Source organism: Canis lupus, chromosome 35 (assembly GCF_003254725.2).
Source record: "Canis lupus dingo isolate Sandy chromosome 35, ASM325472v2, whole genome shotgun sequence".
NCBI lineage: Eukaryota > Metazoa > Chordata > Mammalia > Carnivora > Canidae > Canis > Canis lupus.
The window spans coordinates 17,026,418-17,051,667 of NC_064277.1; the positions used below are offsets into that span (position 1 = coordinate 17,026,418).

The 25,250-nt window shown below is 42.3% G+C and overlaps 1 protein-coding gene across 4 annotated transcripts; it reads right to left on the minus strand.

The window, feature by feature from the left end:
- Positions 1–467: 467 nt before the first annotated feature.
- Positions 468–25,104, minus strand: TPMT (thiopurine S-methyltransferase). 4 transcript variants are annotated; one of them, XM_025443736.3, is made up of 10 exons: positions 25,017–25,104; positions 24,341–24,423; positions 20,787–20,971; positions 19,260–19,352; positions 14,354–14,486; positions 11,021–11,073; positions 10,334–10,408; positions 5,829–5,914; positions 2,180–2,224; positions 468–1,217 (listed from the first exon to the last, which is right to left on the minus strand). In XM_025443736.3, exons 3-10 carry the CDS (start codon positions 20,924–20,926, stop codon positions 1,105–1,107), a joined length of 738 nt encoding a protein of 245 aa, XP_025299521.1. In that variant the 5' UTR covers positions 20,927–20,971; positions 24,341–24,423; positions 25,017–25,104; the 3' UTR covers positions 468–1,104. The 4 variants fall into 4 exon arrangements, with proteins under 4 accessions (XP_025299521.1, XP_025299525.1, XP_025299528.1 ...); XM_025443740.3 differs by having other exon boundaries at positions 24,748–25,088; XM_025443743.3 differs by lacking the exon at positions 24,341–24,423 and having other exon boundaries at positions 25,017–25,098.
- Between the last annotated feature and the right edge of the window lie 146 nt (positions 25,105–25,250).

The following is a 25,250-nucleotide window of genomic DNA, read 5'->3' on the forward strand; positions in this document are numbered from 1 at the left end:
CTAGAGTTAACACCAATATTGAAACAAATTTCTGTTAATACCCAGTGGTTAGGGATCACAGGTTTTCAGACATATATTTTCACTTCATGCATTGTGGCATGAAGTGGCACACAATACACAAACCTGGGATGTGATTTTCTGCTGCAAACCAGCAGAGTGACTTTTTTTTTTTAAGATTATTAATTATTCATGAGAGACACAGAGGCAGAGACATAGGCAGAGGGAGAAGCAGGCTCCCCATAGGGAGCCTGATGCTGGACTCGATCCCAGGACCCTGGGATCATGCCCTGAGCTGAAGGCAGATGCTCAACCGCTGAGCCAGCCAGGTGCCCCCAGAATGACTGCTTTGAGGTACATATGTGGAATTCTATCCTGTTCCCAACAAGTTAGCCACTCTGGTGAATTTGTAACGTAACGTTTGATAAGAAAGAAAGCATATCAGATAAGAAATGAGGGAGAGTCTGGGCTGTAAGGATGAAAGATCATTTTTATTTTTTAAAGAGGTCAGAAGTCTTTTTAAAAAAATGTCATACAATTTCTTGGACCACTGTCTTTTACCTTGAACCCTAGTAAAGTGTTACATGGCCTCGGTGGTTCTGCCTATTCTATTTCCTTAAGTTTATATGTGTTACATTTCTTTTACTTTTTAAAAAAATTACATATTTTTAATTTTAGTTTTAAAAAGGATTTTAAAATTTTAATTAATTTTTAAAAATGTTTTATTTCTACGTAATCTCCATACCCAAAGTGGGGCTCAAACTCATGACGCCAAGATCACAAGTTGTATCCTCCACCGACTGAGCCAGCCAGGTGCCCCCTTAATTTTTAATTTTTAAAATTATACAACACAGGCTGATTATAAAAAATTCTTGCAATCTGTAAGTAAGATTCTTTCACCCTCCCAGTCACACTCTTTCTAAAGGTAGCTACTTCACTGATTTAGTTATATGTTCTTTTCTATAAAGTTATGTGTATTTGTGAGCAAAGATTTGTAATGTGATCCGTGAATAATTTTCCAAGAGTCATCCACTATATTTTCATGCCTTGGCATAACTGTTCATTGCCCAAAACCATGTTGCTATTACTTGTTTTTACTTGTCTCATTCACTTTTCTGTAAACAGATATAACTTTTCAATAATGTAGTCAATTCCCCAACTTTTATGTTGCTCTTCAAAAACATCAACTTTCTCAAGGCAATGAATGTTACATATTGAACCTGAAAAGAAAAAAAGAAAGAGGAACAAGTAAAAATGTTAAACGAAGAATGCAATTGAGGGGCACCTGGGTGGCTCAGTCAGCTGTGTCCAACTTTTGGTTTTGGCTCAAGCCCTGATCTCAGGGTCATGGGATTGAGCCCCACATCAGGCTCCACGCTCAGCATGGAGTCTGCTTATCGCTTTATCTCTGCTCCTCCTCCTGGCAGCTCTCATTGCTTACACTTGCTCTTTCTCTCTCTCAAATAAATAAATAAAATCTTAAAAAAAAATAGAATGCAACTGAGATTTCTAAAATGATTTTATTTTTTTTATTTTTTTTAAGATTTTATTTATTTGTTCATGACAGACACACAGAGACAGAGAGAGGCAGAGACACAGGCAGCGGGAGAAGCAGGCTCCATGCAGGGAGCCTGATGTGGGACTTGATCCCAGGACTCCAGGATCACGCCCTGGGCCGAAGGCAGCCGCTAAACCGCTTAGCCACCTAGGGATCCCATCATCAAATGATTTTAAAGGCAGTGTGTACTGAAGATTTTTCTTTTTGTTTTTTAAAAAGTTTTATTTATTTAAATAATCTCTATACCCAACATGGGGCTCCTGACCCCATGATCAAGACTCAGATGCTCTTCTGACTGAGCCAGCCAGGTGCCCCTCTTTTCTTTTTTTTTTAATGAAAAAGGGGAGATGCTAAGGGCAAGCTATCTGAACTGTGAATTGCTATTACCACTTACCACTCCTAAGACTTAAACATATCATCTCTCTAGAAGAATTCATATGCCTCTAACACACGTACACCACTTAGCTAAAAAGACGTATGACAGAGATAAGTCCCTTTTCTATGATAAAATGTCTTCAATAAAATGGTTATAACTTTTAGATCTTATAGACTTCTAGACACTAATAGTTGACAACAACTCAAAACAGTTAATGGTTGACTTTATTTAAAATATAAATAACCTACCGAATAATTTTTTAATTTCCGCCTCTGGAACATAAAATGGTGGGCCTAGGTAAAAGAGAAACATGGTGAAAAATACTGTCTATAGATCTAATTCTTTTTTTTTTTTTCTTCCTAAAGAGAAATTCTCAGGGCCCACTTCTCAGCTGATTTCCAGTGACTCAGGTATAGTTATTCCTTACACAACATAATTATCAAATTGGTGAGGATGTGACAGGTTCCTTTGCGTCTTCTTTTGCGCATGTCATAGCAAAGAAGTAGGCTGGCTTACCAAGGGGATGCCCATGGTGGGTGCCCATCTCTAGCTTAGGTGAGACAGCTGGGCCAGCCATGGGACTTGTTAACTTTTATTTTTTTTCTTTTTCAAGTTTTTATTTAAATTCTAGTTAGTTAACATATGGTGTAATATTAGTTTTAGGTGTAGAATTGAGTGATTCATCACTTACATACAACACCCAGTGCTCATCCTAACAAACGTCCTCCCTAATCTCCAACACCCATTTAACCCATTCCCCCCATCCACCTCCCCTCCAGTAACCCTCATTTTTTTCCCTGTAGCTAAGAGATAGTTTTCTGGTTTGCCTCTCTTTTTTTGCCCCCTATATTCATCTGTTTTGTTTCTTAAATTATACATATGAGTGAAATCATAAGGTATTTGTCTTTCTCTGACGGACTCATTTCATTTGGCATAATATTCTCTAGCTCCATCCACGTCATTGCAAATGGCAAGATTTCACTTTTTTATGGCTGAATAATATTCCTGTGTGTGTGTGTGCGTGTATCTCACATCTTATCCATTTATCAGTCAATGGACATTGAGTTCTTTCCATAATTTGGCTACTGTAAATAATGCTGCAATAAACATTGGGGATGCATGTGCCCTTCAAATCAGCATTTTTGTATACTTTGGGCAAATACCTAGTAGTACAATTGGTGGAGCGTAGTATAGCTATATTTTTAACTCTTTGAGGAACCTCCACGCTGTTTTCAGAGTGGCTGGACCAGTTTGCGTTCCTACCGACAATGCATGAGGATCCCCTCTTCTGCACGTCCTCCTCACCCAACAACTGCTGTTTCCTGTGTTGTTCATTTTAGCCATTCTGACAGGTGTGAGGTGATATCTCATCACGGTTTTAATTTTTATTTCCCTGATGATGAGTAATGTTGAACATATTTTCATATGTCTGTTGGCCAACTGGATGTCTTTGGAAAAATGTCTGTGCATGTCTTCTGCCCATTTTTTAACTGGATTATTTTTTGGGGGTGTTAAGTTTGGTTAAGTTCTTTACATATTTTGGATACTAACTCTTTCTCAGATATGTCATTTGCAAATATATTCTCCCATTCCAAAGGCCACCTTTTAGTTTTGTTGATTGTTTCCTTTGCTGTGCAGAAGCATTTTATCTTGGGAAGCCTGGGTGTCTCAGCAGTTGAGCATCTGTTTTTGGCTCAGGGAATGATCCCGGGGTTCTGGGATTGAGTCTCACATCAGGATCCCTGTGAGGAGCCTGATTCTCCCTCTGCCTATGTCTCTGCCTCTGTCTCTCATGAATAAGTAAATAAAATCTTAAAAAAAAGAAGCATTTTATCTTAGTGATGTCCCAACAGTTTATTTTTGCTTTTGTTTCCCCTGCCTTAGGAGACATATTTAGTAAGAAGTTGCTATGGTTGATGTCAGAGTTACTGCTTGTGTTCTTTTCTAGGACTTTTTTTTTTTTTTTAAGATTTTATTTATTCATGAGAGACACAGAGAGGGAGGGAGAGGCAGAGACACAGGCAGAGGGAGAAGCAGGCTCCATGCTGGGAGCTTGACATGGGACACGATCCTGGGTCTCCAGGATCACACCCTGGGCTGAAGGTGGCGCTAAACCACTGAGCCACCTGGGCTGCCCTCTTCTAGGACTTTTTTTTTTTTTTAATTAATTAATTAATTTATTTATTTATGATAGTCACAGAGAGAGAGAGAGAGAGAGAGAGAGGCAGAGACACAGGCAGAGGGAGAAGCAGGCTCCATGCACCGGGAGCCCGATATGGGATTCGATCCTGGATCTCCGGGATCGCGCCCTGGGCCAAAGGCAGGCGCCAAACCACTGCGCCACCCAGGGATCCTTCTAGGACTTTTATTATGGTTTCAGGTCTCACATTTAGGTCTTTTATCCATTTTGAATTTTATTTTTGTGTATAGTATAAGAAAGTGGTCCAGTTTCATTATTTGCATGTGGCTCTCCAGTTTTTGGGACTTGGGAATTTTATTTATTTATTTATTTATTTATTTATTTATTTATTTATTTATTTATTTATTTGGGGGAATTTTAAAATCAGCATGAAATTTATTAACAAATTCCTTGGCATTTCCTTCATTTTTTGGAGTACTGATTTCCTATGACTCTTGCACTCGCTCACACTCTATATATCCCTCCCACTCTGCACAGGCCATTCACTTTAAAGGAAATTTAGCTTCTGCTCCTTTCAAGAGGTATTCTGAGTTCCAACCCCAGACAGAGCCTGTTGTATTTTCTGCCTACAAGCCCTGCCTTAAGCTTCCTGTTCAGGAATGGAATTTATATCAGATTAGCAGAACTGAAGTCTGTCTCCATTAATTTCAATTTCCATCCAATTGCTCCAGACTTAATTATGGACACTAGGTCTCATCTTTTAATGAACTTTTAAGACCTGATTTACTCAAACAGAAAAGAATACTAGCACATGTAAATATTTATAAAACACCATATTTTTAAAAAATCTCTGTTAAAAATCAAAAAGGGGATTTCTACCATAAAAACCTCTATATTGGGATTCCTGGGTGGCGCAGCGGTTTGGTGCCTGCCTTTGGCCCAGGGCGCGATCCTGGAGACCCGGGATCGAATCCCACATCGGGCTCCCGGTGCATGGAGCCTGCTTCTCCCTCTGCCTGTGTCTCTGCGCCTCTCTCTCTCTCTCTCTGTGACTATCATAAATAAATAAAAATTAAAAAAACAAAAACAAAAACAAAAAACCTCTATATTTTGTTTTCACTCTTCCTGAAAATAAAAGCTCAGTTGTGGCAAAGATTAAGCTTGCAATGTTCAAGCACATCAAAAGGAGCCCAGAAGAAAACATCACTTTTATAAGTTCAAAACAAAGATCATTATTAAACGATGCAATAAATTGTAAAATTTCAGAAATTAAAAAACCATAATGGTTTAGAGATTTTTCTGCGTACCTCCAACTCCCCCCACCTCCCACATCCATGTCTCATCTATTGTCCTATGAGGGTGTGTCTGTGTATTTGTAGGTGTGTTCCTAACACATCCCCACCACCACGGATGGAGCACATATGCTATGTTCAAAACAGGGCAACTAGTCCCTCTTCCTCCTATTCCAGAGTTCATGAGATTTCTTTCTTATATGAGGGCCATCCATTTCTCCCTCTCTTCTATAGTCTGAGCTGTGAATGGTGAATGAGATGACATACAAGTAAAACGTGTATCCAGTGGGAAGAGGAATAAAGGTTTATAGTTTCCATTTACCCAAACCAGACTTTCCTTCCTATATAGAAAGCAGTATTCTTCCTATGATCTAAATTAGGAGCAAATACTGCTATCCGTGTCACAGAATTAAATCCCCGAAATGAGGCAACATCTTAGAAAAAGAAAAACAAAAGAAACTTTACCTGCATGTTTAGTGGGATCGTAACAAAGAACAGCCAAGAGGTAATGAAACCCTTTTCTTGTTAGGGACAGCATTATATCTGCATAGCTAAAAAGAACACAACATAGTAAAGTGTTACATTTCTCTACAAAGGCAAAGCCTGCAGGGGATGAGAGCAAGGGAGGGAAACCAAGTTCACTCATCTCCATTACTGAGTTTAATTCTGAAGGACCAGCTGAAGTCGATTTGCATTCTAAATGCCAGAAACAGTCTGCAAATTATGTCATCTGGCAAACTGGGAAATATTAAGACAGGAATCAAAAGGGTGTGTGCTTCCAGAGCTCATCAGACCAGAAGATGTCACGTTAAGCTGAGGAGAGGCTCCTTCCAGCCTGATGTGGTGCTCCAAGGTCTATCCACTTGGAACACACACTTCCCACAAAGCAGTGCCAGCTCTGGAGCAGTGCTTCCCAGACCAGGCTGGGTTATCAGTCACCTGAGCACCTGCTGAAAAAAAAAAGATGCTTAAACTCCGTCCCCAGAGTGTGATTCGGTAGGTTTGCTGTTGGGCTTGGATGCTGCAGTTTAACAATATCCTGGGCAACTGGGTCCTCTCCTGGGGCATATGTAGGAAGTACGAAACACAATTCCTTTCCTCTGTTGAGTTGGAGGGGGACAAGACTAACAGGCAAAAATTCAAGGGAGCATGAAATCAAGCTCTGCAGGGTACAACATAAACCACGAGTGCTACTGGCACAGTCCTTTTTAGTAGAGGTCCCGGGGTGCATATGATGTCATTTCCCAGCTGTGTCTGATTGGTTTAGAATGGGAGGCAGGCACTGACTGGGACGGGGCCCATCAGCAGAGTGACCAGGAATGGGAGCTGGGCCCCATGCAGAATGCTGGCTTGGGCCAATCAGATGACTGTGCTGGGAAACTGAATCCAGAGACCCAAAAAGGAGGTGCTCGTTAGCTGTCATCACTGTATTGCCGCTGGAGCTTCTGTGGTGTGTGCTTGTTGGCACTGGGGATTGTGAGAAGTCAGACACAGGGGAGCAGAAGTAGAGGAAGCAGAGGAAGCCTAACAGAGTAGGAGGACAGAGGAGACGGGCACAAGGAGGTAGAGATGCCGTGAGGGACAGGCAGACAGAGACAGACTCCCCAACTCTGAGGGAGGTGCCTTGGCTCTAGGCACACAGTTTCTACTAGGCTTGGGTGTAGTGGGATCTCTGTCCAGGGCTCTGTGAGAAACTGGGGAGGGGATTAGCATGGGGATTAGGAGTGTGGACTTTGCCAGATACCAGAGTTTGAAGCCTAGCTCCTCCACGTAGTGGCTACATAAGCCTGACACATTCTCAACTCTGTGGGCCTCAGTTTCCTCATCTGTAAAACGGGGATGAGACTAGTAACCATCTCACAGGTTGTGGTGTGTATTCAATGAGTTTATACACGTGAAGTGCTTAGAACATGGCCTGGTATGACGTAAACACCCGGGTTAGTTTTGTTATTGTTTGTTTATTATTTATTTGACAGAGAGAGATTGAGCACACAAGTAGGGGGAGCAGGAGCAGTGGCAGACGGAGAAGCAGGCTCCCTGCCTGATGTGGGGCCCGATCCCAGGACTCCGGGATCATGACCTGATCTGAAGGCAGATACTTAACCAAGTGAGTCACCCAGGTGCCCCTTGTTATTCTTTTTAGCAGACTCCCCCAGCTAGGACTGGCTTGAGTGGGTCACATGTCCTTGCAAGAGAAAGTGTTGGATCAAAGGAAACTTTTGAACAAAAAACCTTTACTTAGCTTACTGATTGTTGGTCTTAAGAAGAAGGAAGAAGCGGGACACTTGGGTGGCTCAGTCTGTTAAAGAGAATGACTCTTGATTTCCGCTCAGGTCTTGATCTCAGGGTCATGAGGTTGAGCCCCAGTTGGGTCTCCCTGCTTAGTGGGAGGTAGAGGTTCATGCTTAAGGGTCTCTCTCCCTCTGCCCCTTCCCCCCACTCACACTCTCTCAAAATAAATAAATAAGATTTTTTTCTTAAAGAAGAAGGAAGAAGTAATTTGCCATCCCCTTGAAAGTGATCAGTCAGACTGGTTTGGCAGGGTTTCCTAGGACTGACACACTTCATTCCCTTTGGAATGTGGACTTTCTCAACCACTTTGAAAAAATTCAGAAAAACGAGAGGTTTGCCCCACTGATTTATGTTAGATGACACACCTGAGGGGCCCAGCATCAAACACCTCGGGACTTGTGCACATGCAATCAAAACAGAAAAGCTGCCCGGTATTAATGACAGGAATGAAATAAAGTTCAAACATGCTAAGTACCAAGACGAAGATAAAGAAGTGTATTTTTCTATTGGCCTCAGGTAAGTTGTGTTTCTGGTAACAAAGGCCAACATGTTCTCAGGTGTGCTTGGGGCTGTGATCACACACACGTACAGGTTCGCACACGCACAGACATACGTGTGTGCACGTGCATACACACACGTGGCCAGGCTGGGAGGAAAGAGAGTGGGGAAACCAGGGAGGACCATAGAGTGGCCAACCTAGAACTGGATTCCTGAAACAAGCCTTCTAGATGGGGTTTCACTACTCATTGTTAACCATGAAGTAACAGTCCAGAGGCCACTTAGGTGACCTTTATACCCAGGACAGAGGAGGTGGTGGGTGGCTGGTATCAAACAGTGGATTTCCTTTGCTGTGGGTCTAGTTTGCTCTCATTCGTTTATTTGACACGTATGTACTAAGCTCCTACTGTGTGCTAAATACACACTTTGCCAGCAGCTGGGGAATGATACAACACGCATGGTCTGCCCTCATAGTGAGCTGTGACTTGCAGCTTGCTCCCCACTACCTCGTGGATTTGAACCACACAGATCAAAGCCCCTGTGAGGACTAACCCCAAAGAGGAGGATGAACATCCTTAGGGAGTGGGAAACACCCAAAAAGGCAGACATCTAGCAGAAGTGGATTTAGTATACATATGTGGTGTATTATGGAAGCAGAGAGGCTCCACATAACATGTTGAGTTGCTAAAGGACACTGATATCACACAAGAAATACACAGCAAACACCAAAATGTGATGTGGACATCTGAGGGCAAAAATAGGGCTGGAAATGTAACAATGATAAGGGCAGATGCCAGGCACGATGTGTTCTGTTATTTCCCCAATATACGGCACAGTATCTATTTAGAACTTGGTGGGAACTTAGTATGCATTTATTGGGTGTCTGAATGAAAGTGATAGAATTGAAGTGCTCAGTAAAGCAGCAAGGGTAAGAGACAGGCGGGCACAGCAAATGCTATGGATGGGCCCTTAGAGAATGGCCACTTCCAGGCAGGTGAGGAAGGGGAAGGTTCCAGAAAGAAAATGTGGCATGGTCTACTTAAAGAAGATTGGGTGTGTCAATAAGCTGTATTCATGAAACAGTTTTTAAGAAATAAAAAATTTTATTTCATGATGCCTGGGTGGCTCAGCCTTTGAGCATCTGCCTTTGGCTCAGGGCATGATCCTGAGGTTCCAGGATCGAGTCCCACATCGGACTCCCTGCATGGAGCCTGCTTCTCCCTCTGCCTGTGTCTCTGCCTCTCTCTGTATGTCACTCATGAGTAAATTAAAAAAATCTTAAAAAAAATAGTTAAAAAAATTTTATTTCACTGATGGGCATGCAGGACTTTGGATATATGTGAAGAGTCTGCCCCATACTATGAAATAATTTAATATTTATATGCTATCTCCAAATAAGTAGGTGAGCGGTATTTGGAATGGAATGTACATAGGAGTGGCCATGTTTTACTCTGTATGCTTTCTCATATTTTAATTTTCTTTTCTTTTCTTTTTTTTTTTTTACTGTAACTTCCTCATCTATAAAATGGGAATAATGGTAGCAATATGCCCCACAGGGTTGTTTGGTGGAGCAGAGGTATACAGAGTGTGTTAAGCAATACTTGGCACATGGCAATTGCCCAGAACGGTTTCTGGGTTAGTGGAGGCAGTGGGGGTGATATCAGTGGACATGCTACCATCTTGCAGAGGAGTCAGCTGACACCTGGACAAGTTGAATACTTTGATCGAGGCAGCACAGCTTAGAAGTGATGGAACAACAAGCCTTGTACCAGATTCCCATGGCCATGGCCAAATCCTATCCTTTTTTTTCTTTCTTTCTTTCTTTTAAGATTTTTATTTATTTATTTATGGGATAGAGAGACAGAGAGAGGCACAGACACAGGCAGAGGGAGAAGCAGGCTCCATGCAGTGAGCCTAACATGGGACTTGATCCCAGGTCTCCAAGATCAGGCCCTGGGCTGAAGGTGGCACCAAACCGCTGAGCCACCCGGGCTGCCCAATCCTATCCTTTTTCACACAAAGATGGTACCGAATTTAGATCTTCTAATTCCAGATACGTGAACTATTTCAAACCAGTAAAAGTCTAACTGATTTTCTGGAGCTCTCAAAAAGTACAGCATATTAAATTAAGAAGGCCAAAAAGGAAAACCCAATGTAATTAAAGAAACGAAATTACTAACCGTTCGCGATCACCTGGGTTAATAGCAACTAATGCTCCTCTATCCCAGATCCGGTCAAATTTGCCGATATTTGCTCTATCAGGAAGAGAAAGAAACAAAAGTACAATATCTTAGGTAACAAAAATCGAGTCTTGATCAAGAAGGACGGCATTTCTGGTGGCTCAGGCTGGTATTCACTAGCTGTCAAGAAACTGGGATCTCTGTCTGTTTTTCTGGAGTCAGCAGGGACATGCAGATGTGGACATGAGGAGCTCCTTCTAGTTTTAGGAACTGGTGGCAGTGGCTTCCCCCTTCTGCTCTGACGGGGGAGCACAGAGGAGAGCTAAAGGACAATTTGTGACAACCTGCTCCCAGCCCCCAGAAGTATCAGGGACTTCCAGGGGATAAGGTATCACTGCCTTCTGCACTTTGAAATTTCTTTCCATTACAGGTCAGTTGTGAAGTGAAGACATGGTCTTACTCTTCCTTCCTTTCCCCTACCTGCCTAGAGGCATGACAATGCTTTCCGTATTCTGGAAGTTATCCAAGGACACGAAAGCTATCAAGTGTGCAGACAGGTGGGCTGTAGTAAAAAGAACTGCAGAAGAGATTCAACTCCATGCAATTGGGAGTGGAGAGGGATAATCAGAAGTACTGCCTGGCAAGCACTCAGGTTATTCAAAGGGCAGAGGTGGAATTTGGTCCTACCTGGGAAGATCAAAAAGGCTGCAACAGTACAGCGAAATGTTCCCTGAAGAGCTCTGTAATGAAAGTCAAGGGGGGGGGGGATGCTATTTAAATAGGAGTGACATGGATGGTTACAGAAAGATACGAGCAGCAAAGCACAGCAAAGGTGGTGGAGAGGGAATGTGTAACTCAACATGAAGAATGCAATGGTACCGCAAATAATTTTAACTGAAAATACTACAAATATATTTTAAAGATTTTACTTATTCATTTGGCAGAGAGATAGAGCATAAACAGGGGGGAGCAGCAGAGGGAGAGGGAGAAGCAGACTCCCGGTGGAGCAGGGAGCCCGATGCACGGCTCAATCCCAGCACCCCAGGATCATGACCTGAGCTGAAGGCAGATGCTTAATTGATGGAACCACCACTACAAATAATTTTTTTATTTATTTTTTATTTTTCTAAAATAATTTTTTTTAATGGCACTCTGTTTTTTGGTTTGGTTTGGTTGGTTGGTTTTTTTAGACCTGTATGGGGTTCTCTGGGATCAACTCAAGAAGAAAAATCACAGTGAGGTTAACCCTGGAGATTAGTTAGCTATTATCTCCAGAACTTGTTCTGTTTTAGCAATGTTTGTTTTAGCAGAGCCCTGATATTTTGACACTGTTAAAGATAAATAAACAGGTCAATCAACTACCAGGCAGGCTGATGGAGGAAGGTCAGATATCTTGGAAGTCATTCCTGCAAAGTGCAGTTGTGTGCACTCCTGGCTTTTTCTCTTTCATTCATCGGCTAATGGGAATTTATTGCCTGAGCCCCTCGTGGGCAGGACTATCCTGGGTTCCAGAGAGTGGGTGTGAATCCAACACGGCCTCTGACCATAGCGAGGAAAGCCTGGTAGAGCAGAGAGGCGTGGGTGCAGAGGCAGAGTTAGGAAGTTAGGACGGGATGGCCTGTGTGCCAGAGAACATGAGGACTCAGAAGACAGAGCTGAGAACTGCCTGAGGGTAACAGGCAAAGCCCAACAAGAGGCAGCCTCTGAAAGGGTATCTGGATGCATCTGCTCATATTTTTTTTTTAAAGATTTTATGGGGATCCCTGGGTGGCGCAGCGGTTTAGCGCCTGCTTTTGGCCCAGGGCACGATCCTGGAGACCCGGGATCGAATCCCACGTCAGGCTCCCGGTGCATGGAGCCTGCTTCTCCCTCTGCCTGTGTCTCTGCCTCTCTCTCTCTCTGTGTGACTATCATAAATAAATAAAAATTAAAAAAAAAAAAGATTTTATGTATTTACTCATGAGAGACACACAGAGAGAGGCAGAGAGACATAGGGAGAGGGAGAAGCAGGCTCCATGCAGGGAACTCGATGCAGGACTCGATGCAGGACTTGATCCCAGGACCCCAGGATCACACCCTGAGCCGAAGGCCGATGCTCAACCACTGAGTCACCCAGGTGCCCCTGCATCTGCTAACATTACAGGGGGCTGAGCTGGGGGTGCAGCCCAGGGGGGAGTAAAGGGACATGGATTCCACTAGATCCAAGGGATGTGAGAAGCCTGGAGGGTGGGGGTGAGGGTGAAGGCCAAGGAAGGAGAGGTCAGGTATGCAACTGTTAGATAGTATTCTGAAGTGAGGCCCCAATGGAGGTTTACAAATAGAGGAAGGGTCTCCAAAGATCAGTCTGGAAGCACCGTGGGGGTGAACCCAAGGGGTGGGTGTGATGGCAGGGAGGACGGGCAGCAAGTCTCAACTTGGGGGATCTTGCTGGCAGACAAGCAAGTCCCTGCCTGCCCCCAGTTCCTAGGACACATGCATGACACGTCCCAGCTATAAGTGTAAGTGAATTTTAAGGTATCAGGAAAACTGGGTGAGTTGCTAGCAAACTGGAAGTGACCTATTTCCTCCCTCCCACACCCCAAGCTGGCAAAAAAAGTTAGATGTGTTCTATGAAATTTAGTCTGTTGAGGCTGAGGTTGACCCTATGATGGTTTGTGGGAGGCTCGGAGATGAAGTAGGGATGATGTTCCTTAACAGCGAGTTACATCAACTTGACCTTGTGTGTTGGACCAGGAAGGCATCCTGTAGAATAGACGGGGTAAATGTGCACTTTGTGAGGCATTGCACGAACACTGCTCAGGCAGTCTTGTGGGTGAGGTAGAGGAATATAGGATGGATGCTCAGAGAAGTACTCAGGTAAGCTTTCCACAGTAGTGACGCTGGGCCCCACACCCCTGAGGATTCTGATTTAACTGGCCTGGGGTGAGCCCTCGGATTGGGAATTTTGAAAGATCCACAGGCCTTTGCAAATGTGCCCCTGAGGCTGAGAACCACTGCTCTGGGACTAGCCTCTTTGGACTGAGTAAGCTCATGGGATGATTTGAGAACAGAGTGGGAGGAAGCTGTAAAATAAAGTACTCTTAAGCCTTCTACTGACCTGCAATTAGTTTCAATATTTAGAAAACTGGGCACCTCATGAGAAACTGACTGTACCAACAGACAATGGCCAGACCACACAGGACTAGAGAGCCTGGACCCAGCCGTAGCCAGCCTGGGAAGCCAAGCCACAGCCTCTGCCTTGATGATGTGTCAGTGACTGCCAGCCTCCTTAATTGTCATCACCTTTCCCCCTTCAAACTCAAGATGAACCAGAGAAGAAAGACACTCCCCAAGCCAATCCTACCTGTCACCATGCATCAGTAGGCATTCCGAGGCTGGGTGAGGGGAGCTCTCCTCTCTGTTCCCTTCATGCCCTGTGTCATTACGCTTAGCTCCACAAGGGACAAATGGCTTTCTCTGTGTTTTTCTTTTCTTCTAAGCTAAGATATTCATTAGGGCAGGGACCGTGTTTCTATCTCTTCAAGGTCTTACACAGGGTATGGCCCAAGACATTCTCAGAAATGCCTGTTTATAAATCAATCAATCAAACAAACAAACCCAAAGCAAAACCATGAGTATAGATAGGCTTTGCCATCAGCTGTTGTATATATTTGTGCATATCTAGCTACCACCTATCTTTTTTTTTTCTTTAAAGATTTTATTTATTTATTCATGAGACACACAGAGAGAGGCAGAGACTTAGGCAGAGGGAGAAGCAGGCTCCCTGCAGGGAGCCGGATGGGGAACTTGATCCCAGGGTCCTGGGATCACACCCTGAGCCAAAGGCAGATGCTTAACCCTGAGACCCAGGTACCCCTACCTATCACCTATCTTTTTAAGCCCTCGCTCCTTAGACTGTATAACCACCAGGTGAGTCTGTGTGAGAAAGTGAAGTCACATAACAGTTGTAACTTATGCACCCTAAGAATGACTTTTCCTATGGGGGTAGGGGAACAATTATTTACCAAAAACAAAACAAACCTTGAATATTTTGCCTCCAGGAATTTCCACAATGGGTTCTTCTGTGTAAGAAAGATTCTGCTCTGCAAAAAACTCCCGTATCCCAAGTTCACTGATTTCCACACCTACTACACTGTGTCCTCGGTCTGCAAACCTGCATGAAATCACATATTTACACTTAAATTTTTATTCCAAATACTAAATCAAAGGACATACCTCTAACAAACATACATTTCCCTTAATTATAAGGGATTTTTATGAATTTGGGGTCACAGGGTTTCATAGAACTTGTATGGAAGTGGATCTTTATGTTCTGAAACTTAATAGTACATGGAATTCTGAAAAACTGATCCATATGACCATATGAAAAAATTAAAAATTTGGAAAACTATACTTTAAAATGTTGATCTACTACAAATGGATTTGATTAGATGAGTTTCTAATTTAAAAGCACCCTGTGGATTAGAGATGCTTTTCAATTTCTCTAAATCAGCTCTGTCCATTAAAACTTCCTCTGCTGGGGGGATCCCTGAGTGGCTCAGCAATTTAAGCCGAAATCCAGAGTCAGAGGCTCAACTGATTGAGCCACCCAGGTGCCCTTAAGTGTGATTTAGTTTAAAATGAAATCTGCACATGTGGCTAGTGGCCACGGTGCTAGAGCACAGGGCTCCAGAACATTAGTGTCCATTTCTATAATCTTACAATTTCCATTTACTTACAATAAACACTACCCAGAAATTTACCTAATTGCCATAAACAAATAACTAGTGTTTTCCTGACAAGTTTTTAAATTACAGGATCCATAGTCTTGGGAATCTTGGATTCAGAGGAAACAGTGTTAGTGGTACAGTATTGATTTTTGTCAAATAAACACATACAGTCAGTTCTGCTATAATGCAACATACGCATCCCTAAAAAAAAAAATCACTGTGCTATGCAATATCTTACAATAGAAATTGAAAGGCTTATGGGGAAAATGGGGGTTGCCACAGAACATTAACAAACTTTATCACAGTGGAATATTACTCAGCCATAAAAAAGAATGAAATCTTGCCACTTGTGACAACATGAATGGACCTTTAGGGCATTATGCTAAATGAAGTAGGTTAAACACAGAGAGACAAATACTGTATAGTCTCACTTGTATGTGGAATCTAAAAAAGAAAAAGAAAAAAAAAACGAGCTCATAAATCCAGAGAACAGATTAGTGGTTGCCAGAGGTAGGGGTGGAGGGTGGTCAAAACAAGCAAAGATGGTCAAAATTCCCAGTTTTGAAATAAATAAGCCATGGGGATGTAATGCACAGCATGGTGACTATAGTTAGTAATGTCTGTAAGTTGCTCAGGCAGTAGATGTTAAAAGTCCTCATCACAAGAAAAAAAAATTCTGAAACTACGTAGGATAATGGATGTTAACTAAACTTACCATGGGCATCATTTTGTAATAAATACAAATATCAAATCATTATTATATACACCTAAAACTAACACATTGTTATATGTCAAGAATACCTTAAGTTTTATGTTTTTTTAAAAAAAGCTATTACACATTTGCCATAACTTATCTCTGTGAACCAGGATTTTCTCAAAAACACAGTTAAAATTTAGAAATAAACTGAATAAATAATGCATAAGAAAAAAAAACTTGGGGAACTCCTGGTGGCTCAGTGGTTGAGCCTTTGGCTCAAGTCATGTTCCTGGGGTCCTGGGACAGAGCTGTGTGTTGGGCTCTCTGCTCAGTGGGGAGCCTGCTTCCTCCTCTCCCTCTCCCTGCTGCTACCCCTGCTCATTCTCTTTCTTACTCGCTCTTGTATCTAAAATACATAAGTAAAATCTTAAAAAAAAAAAGAAAAGAAAACATCGTCAGCGGCACATTAAAAAGACAGGGGGCCCCTGGCTGGCTCAGTAGGTAGAACATGTGACTCTTGATCTCCATGGGTTGTGAGCTCAAGCCCCATGTTGGGTGTAGAGATGACTTTATTTTTATTTATTTATTTATTTTTAAAGATTTTATTTATTTATTCATGAGCGACAGAGAGACAGAGAGAGAGAGGCAGAGAGAGAAGCAGGCTCCATACAGGCAGCCCGACATGGGACTCGATCCTGGGTCTCCAGGATCAGGCCCTGGGCTGAAGGCGGTGTTCAACCGCTGAGCCACCCGGGCTGCCCCGGATGACTTTGAAGAATAAAATCTTTAAAAAAAACAGAGAGAGAGATGGGACACCTGGGTGGCTCTCTGCTTTTCTCTGTCTCTCATGAATAAGTAAATAAAATCTTAAAAAAAAAAAAAGAGAGAGAGAGAAGGAACCTAACAGAAATGGTCACAGAGTATATAACACACATTAAAAGTTTACAAAAATATATATATATATAAATAGTACAGAGCGTTTGGAAGGGCTGCAGCTTGTGAGTTATTGTGCGTTGAGGGGAGATGACTGGAAAGTTCTAACACCAGCTGCGGATGGGAGTGGCTCACAGCACATAAGTCAACTGAGGTGCCTCCTGTCCCTTTACACACGGCTGCACTCAGCTGTGTGTGGTTTTCTACTCTTACCTCACATTCTTACACACGAAATTATACAGAAGTGAATGTGAAATTCACATCACGTTCAAATTGTTCCCTGATTTACCAATGGAGTCAGAGTGAAATTGCATTATCAAAACAAGAGGGGTAGCAGAACTGATTGTACCCCTTGCCCACAGGAGACTACTACTTGCAATGAGGTCCGAGCATGAACTGTTTATGGATCTAAAATAAACACTATCAATAACTTGTCTTTCATATTTCCTCCTGAATTTATAAGTTAACCTACAGGGAATATATTTAATGTTTTATTTTGCTATTTATTTATTTAAGATTTTAATTTATTTATTCATGAAATACACACACACAGAGAGGGGCAGAGACATTCATTTATTTATTTATTTAAGATTTTATTTATTTATTTATTCATGAAATACACACACACACACACAGAGGCAGAGACACAGGCAGAGGGAGAAGCTGGCTCCATACAGGGAGCCTGACGTGGGACTTGATCCCGGGGCCCCAGGATCACACCCTAGGCTGAAGGCAGGTGCTAAATCGCTGAGCCACCTGGGCTGCCCTGTTATTTATTTATTAAATAATTTGAATTTTTTAAAAAAGATTTATTTATGAGAGAGAGTGAGAGAGAGAATGAGCAGGGAGGCCAGTCAGAGGGAGAGAAAGAAGCAGACTCCTTACTGAGCAGGGAGTCCAACGTGGGGCTCGATCCCAGGACTTGGGATCAAAGGCAGACGCTTAACTGACTGAGCCACTCAGGCACCCCTGAATTTTTTTTTTTAATTAAGTAGGCTCTACACCCAATGTGGGGCTTGAACTCATGACCCTGAGATCGAGAGCTGCATACTCTTCCAACTAAGCCAACCAGGTGCCTCCAGGAAATATTTTTTTTATTCTCCACACAAAGTTATCCAAGCTGGCTGTGAGGATTTTTATTTACACTTTGAAATTAAAGCAGAGCCTATTACAGACTGGCACAGGCTGGGTTATGATGGATGATGTTCTTAAAAAAAAAAAAAAAACACCTAAGGAAATGTGTTAAACATTTTATTTTAGTGCTTTTGGGCCTCGCCGCATAGTCATCTATTCACATGTGATATCTGGACTGACCTCAATACATAAATTAGATACATAGATGAAAAATCCTCTAATATAAGCACTTACCGGCAATTGAAATAGCTTAGTTCTGGTATTTTTATTACAAATGACTTTAGACCTAGTCGACAATCACATGTAATTGTCTGTTTTCTCCTTCTACTTCCTAATCTTGTCTCAAACTCTCTGCCAGTGCTAGATTGTTAACACTTAACGATACGGCTATAAGACAGTCTGTTTGTAGAGTTAATGTTTTTCTTGCAAGTAGCTTCCAAAGCGACTCTTCTGGTTCAGTGAGTTGGTTAGGGGTAAGTCTCGTAATACAGTTTAAGTATTCTCAGTTTCATGGCCACACTAGAGTCCGATGCCATAGCAGCCATGTCCCAAATACTCAGCTACAAGTTGAGCAAGGGGGCGGTCTGGTCTGTATGCAAGAGTCTGTACCCAAAAACCAGCTCCGAACACATTCGTGTTCTCTGGGTCCACCGCCTATATTTATATAGGAAACAGAGCATTTCCAAGTCACTATGAGTTTCATTTACTAATCTTTTTTTTTTTTAATAAATACTTTAAAATGTTTTGCCTAAGGACCAAAATTCTCAACAATCAAGCTTATGAACTAATGGTATGTACAATAGTGTCTGTGTAGTATCATTGCGACTGAGTTCTCTACAGAAAATGATTGCCAGGTTTGTGACTTTAGGGTAATCTCTAGCAATTGCGGCTTGCTAATTCAAGTGACTTCTCTTCACAGAGAATTACTCACAAGAAATCCTCATCACTGGTTTCAAAAGAAGGATTCTTGAAAATAATCACCAATGTGCTCGTAGCGGGATGGGACAGCTGGGCTGAACGGTGGGCTATATGTGGTCTTGCCAAAGAGTTGCAATTCATTTAAAATTTTTCTGTCCACTTCTATTAAAAATATCTAAAATTAACTCAGCCATATTCCTAAACCACCCCCACAAATGAAACTGCACAAAGAGATCGCAGACATAAGAGGGACACCTAGTCCTCTGTATCCTGAGACCCCAAAATTGGTTCCTAACTATAGCTTTTTTTCCTTAGAAACTCGATACAGAAAGACTAGACCACACCAGCGCTTCGTGCTGTGTCTTACTGTTTAAGGATATTATCTCTATGAACCCATCAGTCTTGTTCTACTTCAAATAAAGAATCCCTGTGCATTTCCTGAGAATGGAATTTTTAAACCTACATTAGATTAAATATTCACCCAGTGTATTTGTCATTAAGATAAGAAAGTGTGTGAATGCTTATCTGCTCTTACCATTTCATCTCAACTGCTTTTCCACAGAGAGGAAAAAATACTCTCAGTCCATTCTCGCCTTTAAGGAAAGTATCCAAATGCTTTTTTAATAACCTGGGGAAGAAAAAATATATGTTTTCATTAGCCCAATGCACAGAGGAAAGGACTACCCTCGTATGAGGCTAAGGACTCTTCATGCATTAGCTCCCTGAATATACCCTACAACTTGAGAGAGTAAAAAACAGGAATTATTATTCTCTCCAGTTTATATATGAAAGAAGAAAGGTGAAATAACTCATTTAGTCACATAGCTAGTGAGTAGGTAATCAATTTAACCCTAGGGTTTTCCTCATTAGTAATTAAAAGTTATTTTTTCTTTGTGCTTTGAAAATTCTTTAATTCCCTGAATATGTATGTGTGTGTGAAAGAGAGAGAGAGAAAGAAAGAAAAAGAAAGAAAGAAAGAAAGAAAGAAAGAAAGAAAGAAAGAAAGAAAGAAAGAAAGAAAGAAAAGAAAAGAAAGAAAGAGGGATCCCTGGGTGGCGCAGCGGTTTGGCGCCTGCCTTTGGCCCAGGGCGCGATCCTGGTGACCCGGGATCGAATCCCACGTCGGGCTCCCGGTGCATGGAGCCTACTTCTCCCTCTGCCTGTGTCTCTGCCTCTCTCTCTGTGTGTGACTATCATAAATAAATAAAAATTAAAAAAAAAAAAAAAAAAGAAAGAAAGAGAGAGAGAGAGATGGGGAGCCTCTGGACTCACTGAATTTTTCAACATTTGTTTTATGGGAAGTTCTCTAAACATGTACTCAGTCTCAGACTCTAAAGCTCTGGGAAGTCTAATTCTGTAGTTAATTCCTTCTGTAGAGACGTGGTTCTTCTAAGGTCACCGCATGATAAAGATAACCCATACAAAGACTCTGGGAAGATGCTCCAACTACCACTCAGTATGCAAATGCAATAATAATGATAATAATAATAATGATTGTATCATCCCCTGGGAAGTCAGGGTAGCTGCCTAGAACAAGAATGACCACTTTACTTAGCACTGGCCCAGATATATCACTGCTGTTTTCAAGCCTACTACTACTAACACATTGCTCAACATCCTGGCTCAAGTATTAACTTTTTTCAGCTTCTTTCCTTCCACCACACAGATGACACTTTACACTTGAACACACACTGTCCGAAAGCAAAGTCAGAACCCCACCACTTTTCAGTACAAAGAGATATACACGTTACTGTGAGCATCTGGTGTACATATAAATATGTATGACCAATACCCAGAGGCTACAGGGGCTTAAAAAAAGATGTATTTCATAAATCTCAGATGCCTGCAATTGTCACGCGGTTATTTATACATTCTGAGAAGAGATACGGTTGCTCATTAACCTTTGACATGCCAGAGATGTATTCTATTTCAGAGACGGTGAAATGCGAAAAATAAAAATGTGCCTTGTAAAATCAAATAATGTGTACCAATATTACTACTTCTATTTCCAAAGTCAGTTGCCAATAGAGCATTTCTCTGTCATATACCAAACATTTCTTACTTATGTCCTTGCTCTTGATGGAATCCAATTCTGCGGCTCACCCACTTTTCTTGCCATTCTTCCAGAGTCAGTACTCGGTTTTTCTGTACCTCAGTATCGGGGTACTCTTTAACATCCAGGAAAGTTCTTGTCTTGTCCATGGTTTCAGAGACACCTCTGCCTTACAAAACAGATGGTTCCAGTGCCTGCATGGAAAATATTTGCAATATTGTCATTCAAGGCATTGCAATTCTATTGATGAATGAAATAAAAACCTATTATCCTTAGCAGTATGACTTTTTTTTTTTAAGATTTTATTTATTTATTCATAGAGACAGAGAGAGAGAGAGAGAGAGAGAGGGGCAGAGACACAGGCAGAGGGAGAAGCAGTCTCCATGCAGGGAGCCCCACGCGGGACTTGATCCCAGGTCTCCGAGATCACGCCCTGGACTGAAGGCGGCGCTAAACCACTGAGCCATCCGCGCTGCCCTAGTATGACTTTTTAAAATATTTCAACATTCCCTGGGTGGCGCAGTGGTTTACTGCCTGCCTTTGGCCCAGGGCGCAATCCTGGAGACGCGGGATCGAATCCCACGTCGGACTCCCAGTGCATGGAGCCTGCTTCTCCCTCTATGTCTCTGCCTCTCTCTCTCTGTGTGTGACTATCATAAATAAATAAAAATTAAAAAAAAAATAAAAATAAAAAATAAAATATTTCAACATCTACAGAAAAGCCACCTGAAAAGTTACTTTTCAGGGAGTCTGATGGTAGAGGCATACCTCATATTACATGTTAGGAAGGATCTTTAAATAAACAGAATTATACCTTAATGTTCGAGTACAAAGAGCTTAAGCTTTAAAAAAGGAGAGGACAAAAAAAAAATTTTTTTTGTAAACTTAGAATTTTTTCTAGCATCTCACTTGAATTTTTAACATTTCACTGCTTACTTATTTTTTCTCCATTATAATGCATATAATTTAAAGAGTTTCAGATAGCAGTCTGCACCCCCAATGAGAAAGGCAACCATCTTGAACTCTTTTAGCTGAGTCTTGAAATCTAACTCTGTATCTCAAAATAGCATGCTTATTTTCTATCTTCTTCATTTTTCATTTCCAGGTAGCATGGAGAGAAGATACCTGCTTCGCTCTCCTTCAACTTCCCAGCACACACACCACCTTTTCATTTTCCCCATCCTTTCAATATAGACACAGCCTATTTATTTTTAAAGTTCATTGATTTACGTATTTAAGTAAGTTCTATATCCTACGTGAGGCTCGAACTCTCAGCCCCAAGATCAAGAGTTGCATGCTCCTCCAACAGAGCCAGCCAGGTGCCCCCCCCCCAGATATAGTCTATGGTTCATTAAATATTTGGGGTACATGTTATGATGACCAGGTAAATACCATTCACAGCTAAACCACATAATACTGTATGATTACTCTTCCTTTTTTGTACTTTTTTATTCTGCTGTTAATGACTGTCTTGCTTTTTTTTTTTTTTTTTTAAGATTTTATCTATTCATTCATGAGAGACAGAGAGAAGCAGAGACACAGGCAGAGGGGAGAAGCAGGCTCCCTGTGGGGAGCCCCATGTGGGACTGGATCCCAGGACTCCAGGATCACAACCTGAGCCAAAGGCAGACGCCCAACCACTGAGCCACCCAGGTGCCCCTTGACTTTTCATTTATAAAATTCCTATGTCCTTGTTACCAATTCAACTCAATGCTCCACAATTGTCCCAATATCCTATCAATACACTCTCAATCTCTTCAGTTATCAGTTATTCTACCAATATCACCATCTTGGAGAAGACTCTGGAGACTCCTGACCTGGATGCTCTCCACTCCCACTACATAGCTAGCATTGTGGCGTCTTTCTTGATCATCATCCTGAAGATTTCTTTCTCTTTTGATGAATCTCCTATTTCTTTTATCCTATATTTTCCTCCTTTTTTTTGTTTTGTTGCTTACTGTCCTTAAACTGGTGACGCACAACCTCCAACGGGTTTCTAAGAAAGGGTGCATAGGAGAAAAGGTTTTTGTGCAGTTTTGCTGATCATAGAATTCTTGGTTAGAATTCTCACTTGAATTTTAAAATATTTCAACATCCACAGAAAAGCCACCTGAAAAGTTACTTTTTCTCACAATTTTGAAAAAGTCATTCCATTGTCTTCTAGTTCCCAGAGATATTGCTTAAGTTCAAAGACATTCTGATCCTAATATTTTCCATAAGGCCAATGTTTTTCTCTCTCTCAAGACTTCCCTTTGCTCCTAGTCTTTTTTTTTTTTTTTAAGGTTTTATTTATTTATTCATGACAGACACAGACAGAGAGGCACACACATAGGCAGAGGGAGAAGCAGGCTCCATGCAGGGAGCGGGATGCGGGACTGGATCCCGGGACCCCAGGACAATGACCTGAGCCAAAGGCAGACTCTCAACCACTGAGCCACCCAAGTTCCCCCTCAAATAATTTTCTTGTAGTTTCTTTTTTGCATGGGAAAATGAACACAAAGGAACTGAGAGAGAAAAAAAAAGAACACCTAAACATAACCTCAAATCCATCTGCAGATATGAGGAAAACATCTGCCCTTTCAATGTGAACTTTGTAATACTAAGGACCATATAACTTGATTAATTCTAATTGAGTTTAATTTGAATCAGTGAAACTAATTGAATTTGGATTATACTATAGCCTGCTATCATTGGCGGCTCTAATTTAATGATTTGTCAATGAGAATAGCAAACATCACAAAAAAGCAAGTATTTCAGGAAACGTTCCCTTTATTGAAAAATTTGGTTCCAGTGTGCTTAAGATTTAAGGAGAAGGCACTCCTCCGCCCCTGGAATTGGGAACATAAATTCACTTCTCAAAAAACATTTGTTAACAAACACTTTTGCAAGGTCCTGTTGATGTCAGGAGGTGACTCTGAATATACCCTACAACTTGAGAGAGTAAAATTTCTGAGAGGTCAAACAAAGTACCTGATTATATTGGGTACAGAAAAGCAAAAGAGAGTTACAGTTTTCCCATCTACATTTTCAGCCAGAAACCTCGGAACCTGAGCTTGAGCCTTATAAAGCAGTTCTCTACTTAAAACAAAAGGCAAGCATAATTTCACCATAGAGCCAGCGCAATCTGGAATTGCACACTTCTATCCCTTGCACACAAACTTGAAATCTAAGTCAACATCACATCTGTAACTTAACCACTTCTTAGCTGCTCTAATAGCATCTCAACGTGTACTTGCACATGCGCTTTTCGAAATAAGAATTTTCTATAACAAGATAAAAGTGCAAATTTTTATAAGAATCAAGAAAGGCAAAGAAGGGGAACTGAGTGGGAAAAATTAGAGAGGGAGACAAGCCATGAGAGACTCCTAACTCTGGGAAAAAAAACGGACAGGGAGGTGGGGGAGGATGGGGTAACAGGGAGACGGGCACCAAGGAGGGCACTTGATGTGACGAGCACTGGATGTTATACTGTACATTGGCAAATTGAATTTCAATTTAAAAAATGTAAAAAAAAATAAAAATAAAAACAAGAAAAGAAAGGCAAAGTTCACAGTTGTTCCTACCGGCACACGGAAACAGCGGATGCACTAGTCTGGCCCCCAAAGTACTCTTTGGACGAACTCTCAAGTCTGGTTTCCTCCCTCCCCTTTAAAAAACAAAAACAAAAACATGTTTCTGCTTTACATTTATTTTTAAATGTTAAATTGAAAAATAACTTCTGTAAAGTGCATACATTTTAAGAGCACGGTTCCAGTGGATTTTTAGATAGGCATCCACTTTAATAACCTTGCAGTAAGGCAGACTGTTTACAGCACCCCCGTTCCCAACCCCCACCTCCTTTTAAGAGCATGGCTCAGTGAATTTTCAGATTTGCATACATCTGTTTCACAACTTTGCAGCAAGACAGAATATTTACAGCACCCCAGTTCCCCCTCCCCGCCCCCACTCTCGTCCCCAGGACATCACTCACTATTTGGCAAGTTCTTCTCTTTCCTTCAAAACCACTAAGACACAGCAGTGTTTTTTGGGAGGGGGGGGAGCATTTTAAATCGTGGACTCAGAGAGGTCATTCATTGCCCGACCTCGTGATTCCCAGGTCCCCCACGCGGCTTCCCGAACCGCGTTTCAGGGCGCGGATGGCCGGGCTGCCCACGCTCGTGAGGATGCCCCAGCCGGGACTCGGATCGCAGCAAGCGGCGTGGTGTGTCCCGCACCCTCCGCGCGCCCGGGGCAGCCTACCTCGTGCGCGGCCCGCAGCCTGCAGCCTGCAGCCTGCAGCTTGCAGGCCGCCGCCGCCGTCTCCGGCCCCGCCCCCGCGCACAGGCCCCGCCCCCCGCGCACAGGCCCCGCCCCCGGCCCCGCCCCCGGCGCACAGGCCCCGCCCCCGCCCCCGGCGCCCCGGCTGGCGCAGCGGCGGAAATGGCCAGGGCGGGGCGAGCGCCGCGGCGGAGGCGAAGGCGGGGACCCTACCCC

Excerpts from the sequence above, each read along its gene's own strand:
- TPMT (XM_025443736.3), bottom strand. The coding sequence starts at position 20,926 with ATGGACAAGACAAGAACTTTCCTGGATGTTAAAGAGTACCCCGATACT. Across the intron at positions 19,353-20,786 it reads CATCAAGAGCAAGGACATAA|GTTATTAAAAAAGCATTTGG; the intron begins GTAAGAAATGTT and ends TTTCTTCCCCAG. Across the intron at positions 11,074-14,353 it reads CTGGAGGCAAAATATTCAAG|AGCTCTTCAGGGAACATTTC; the intron begins GTTTGTTTTGTT and ends CTTTCATTACAG.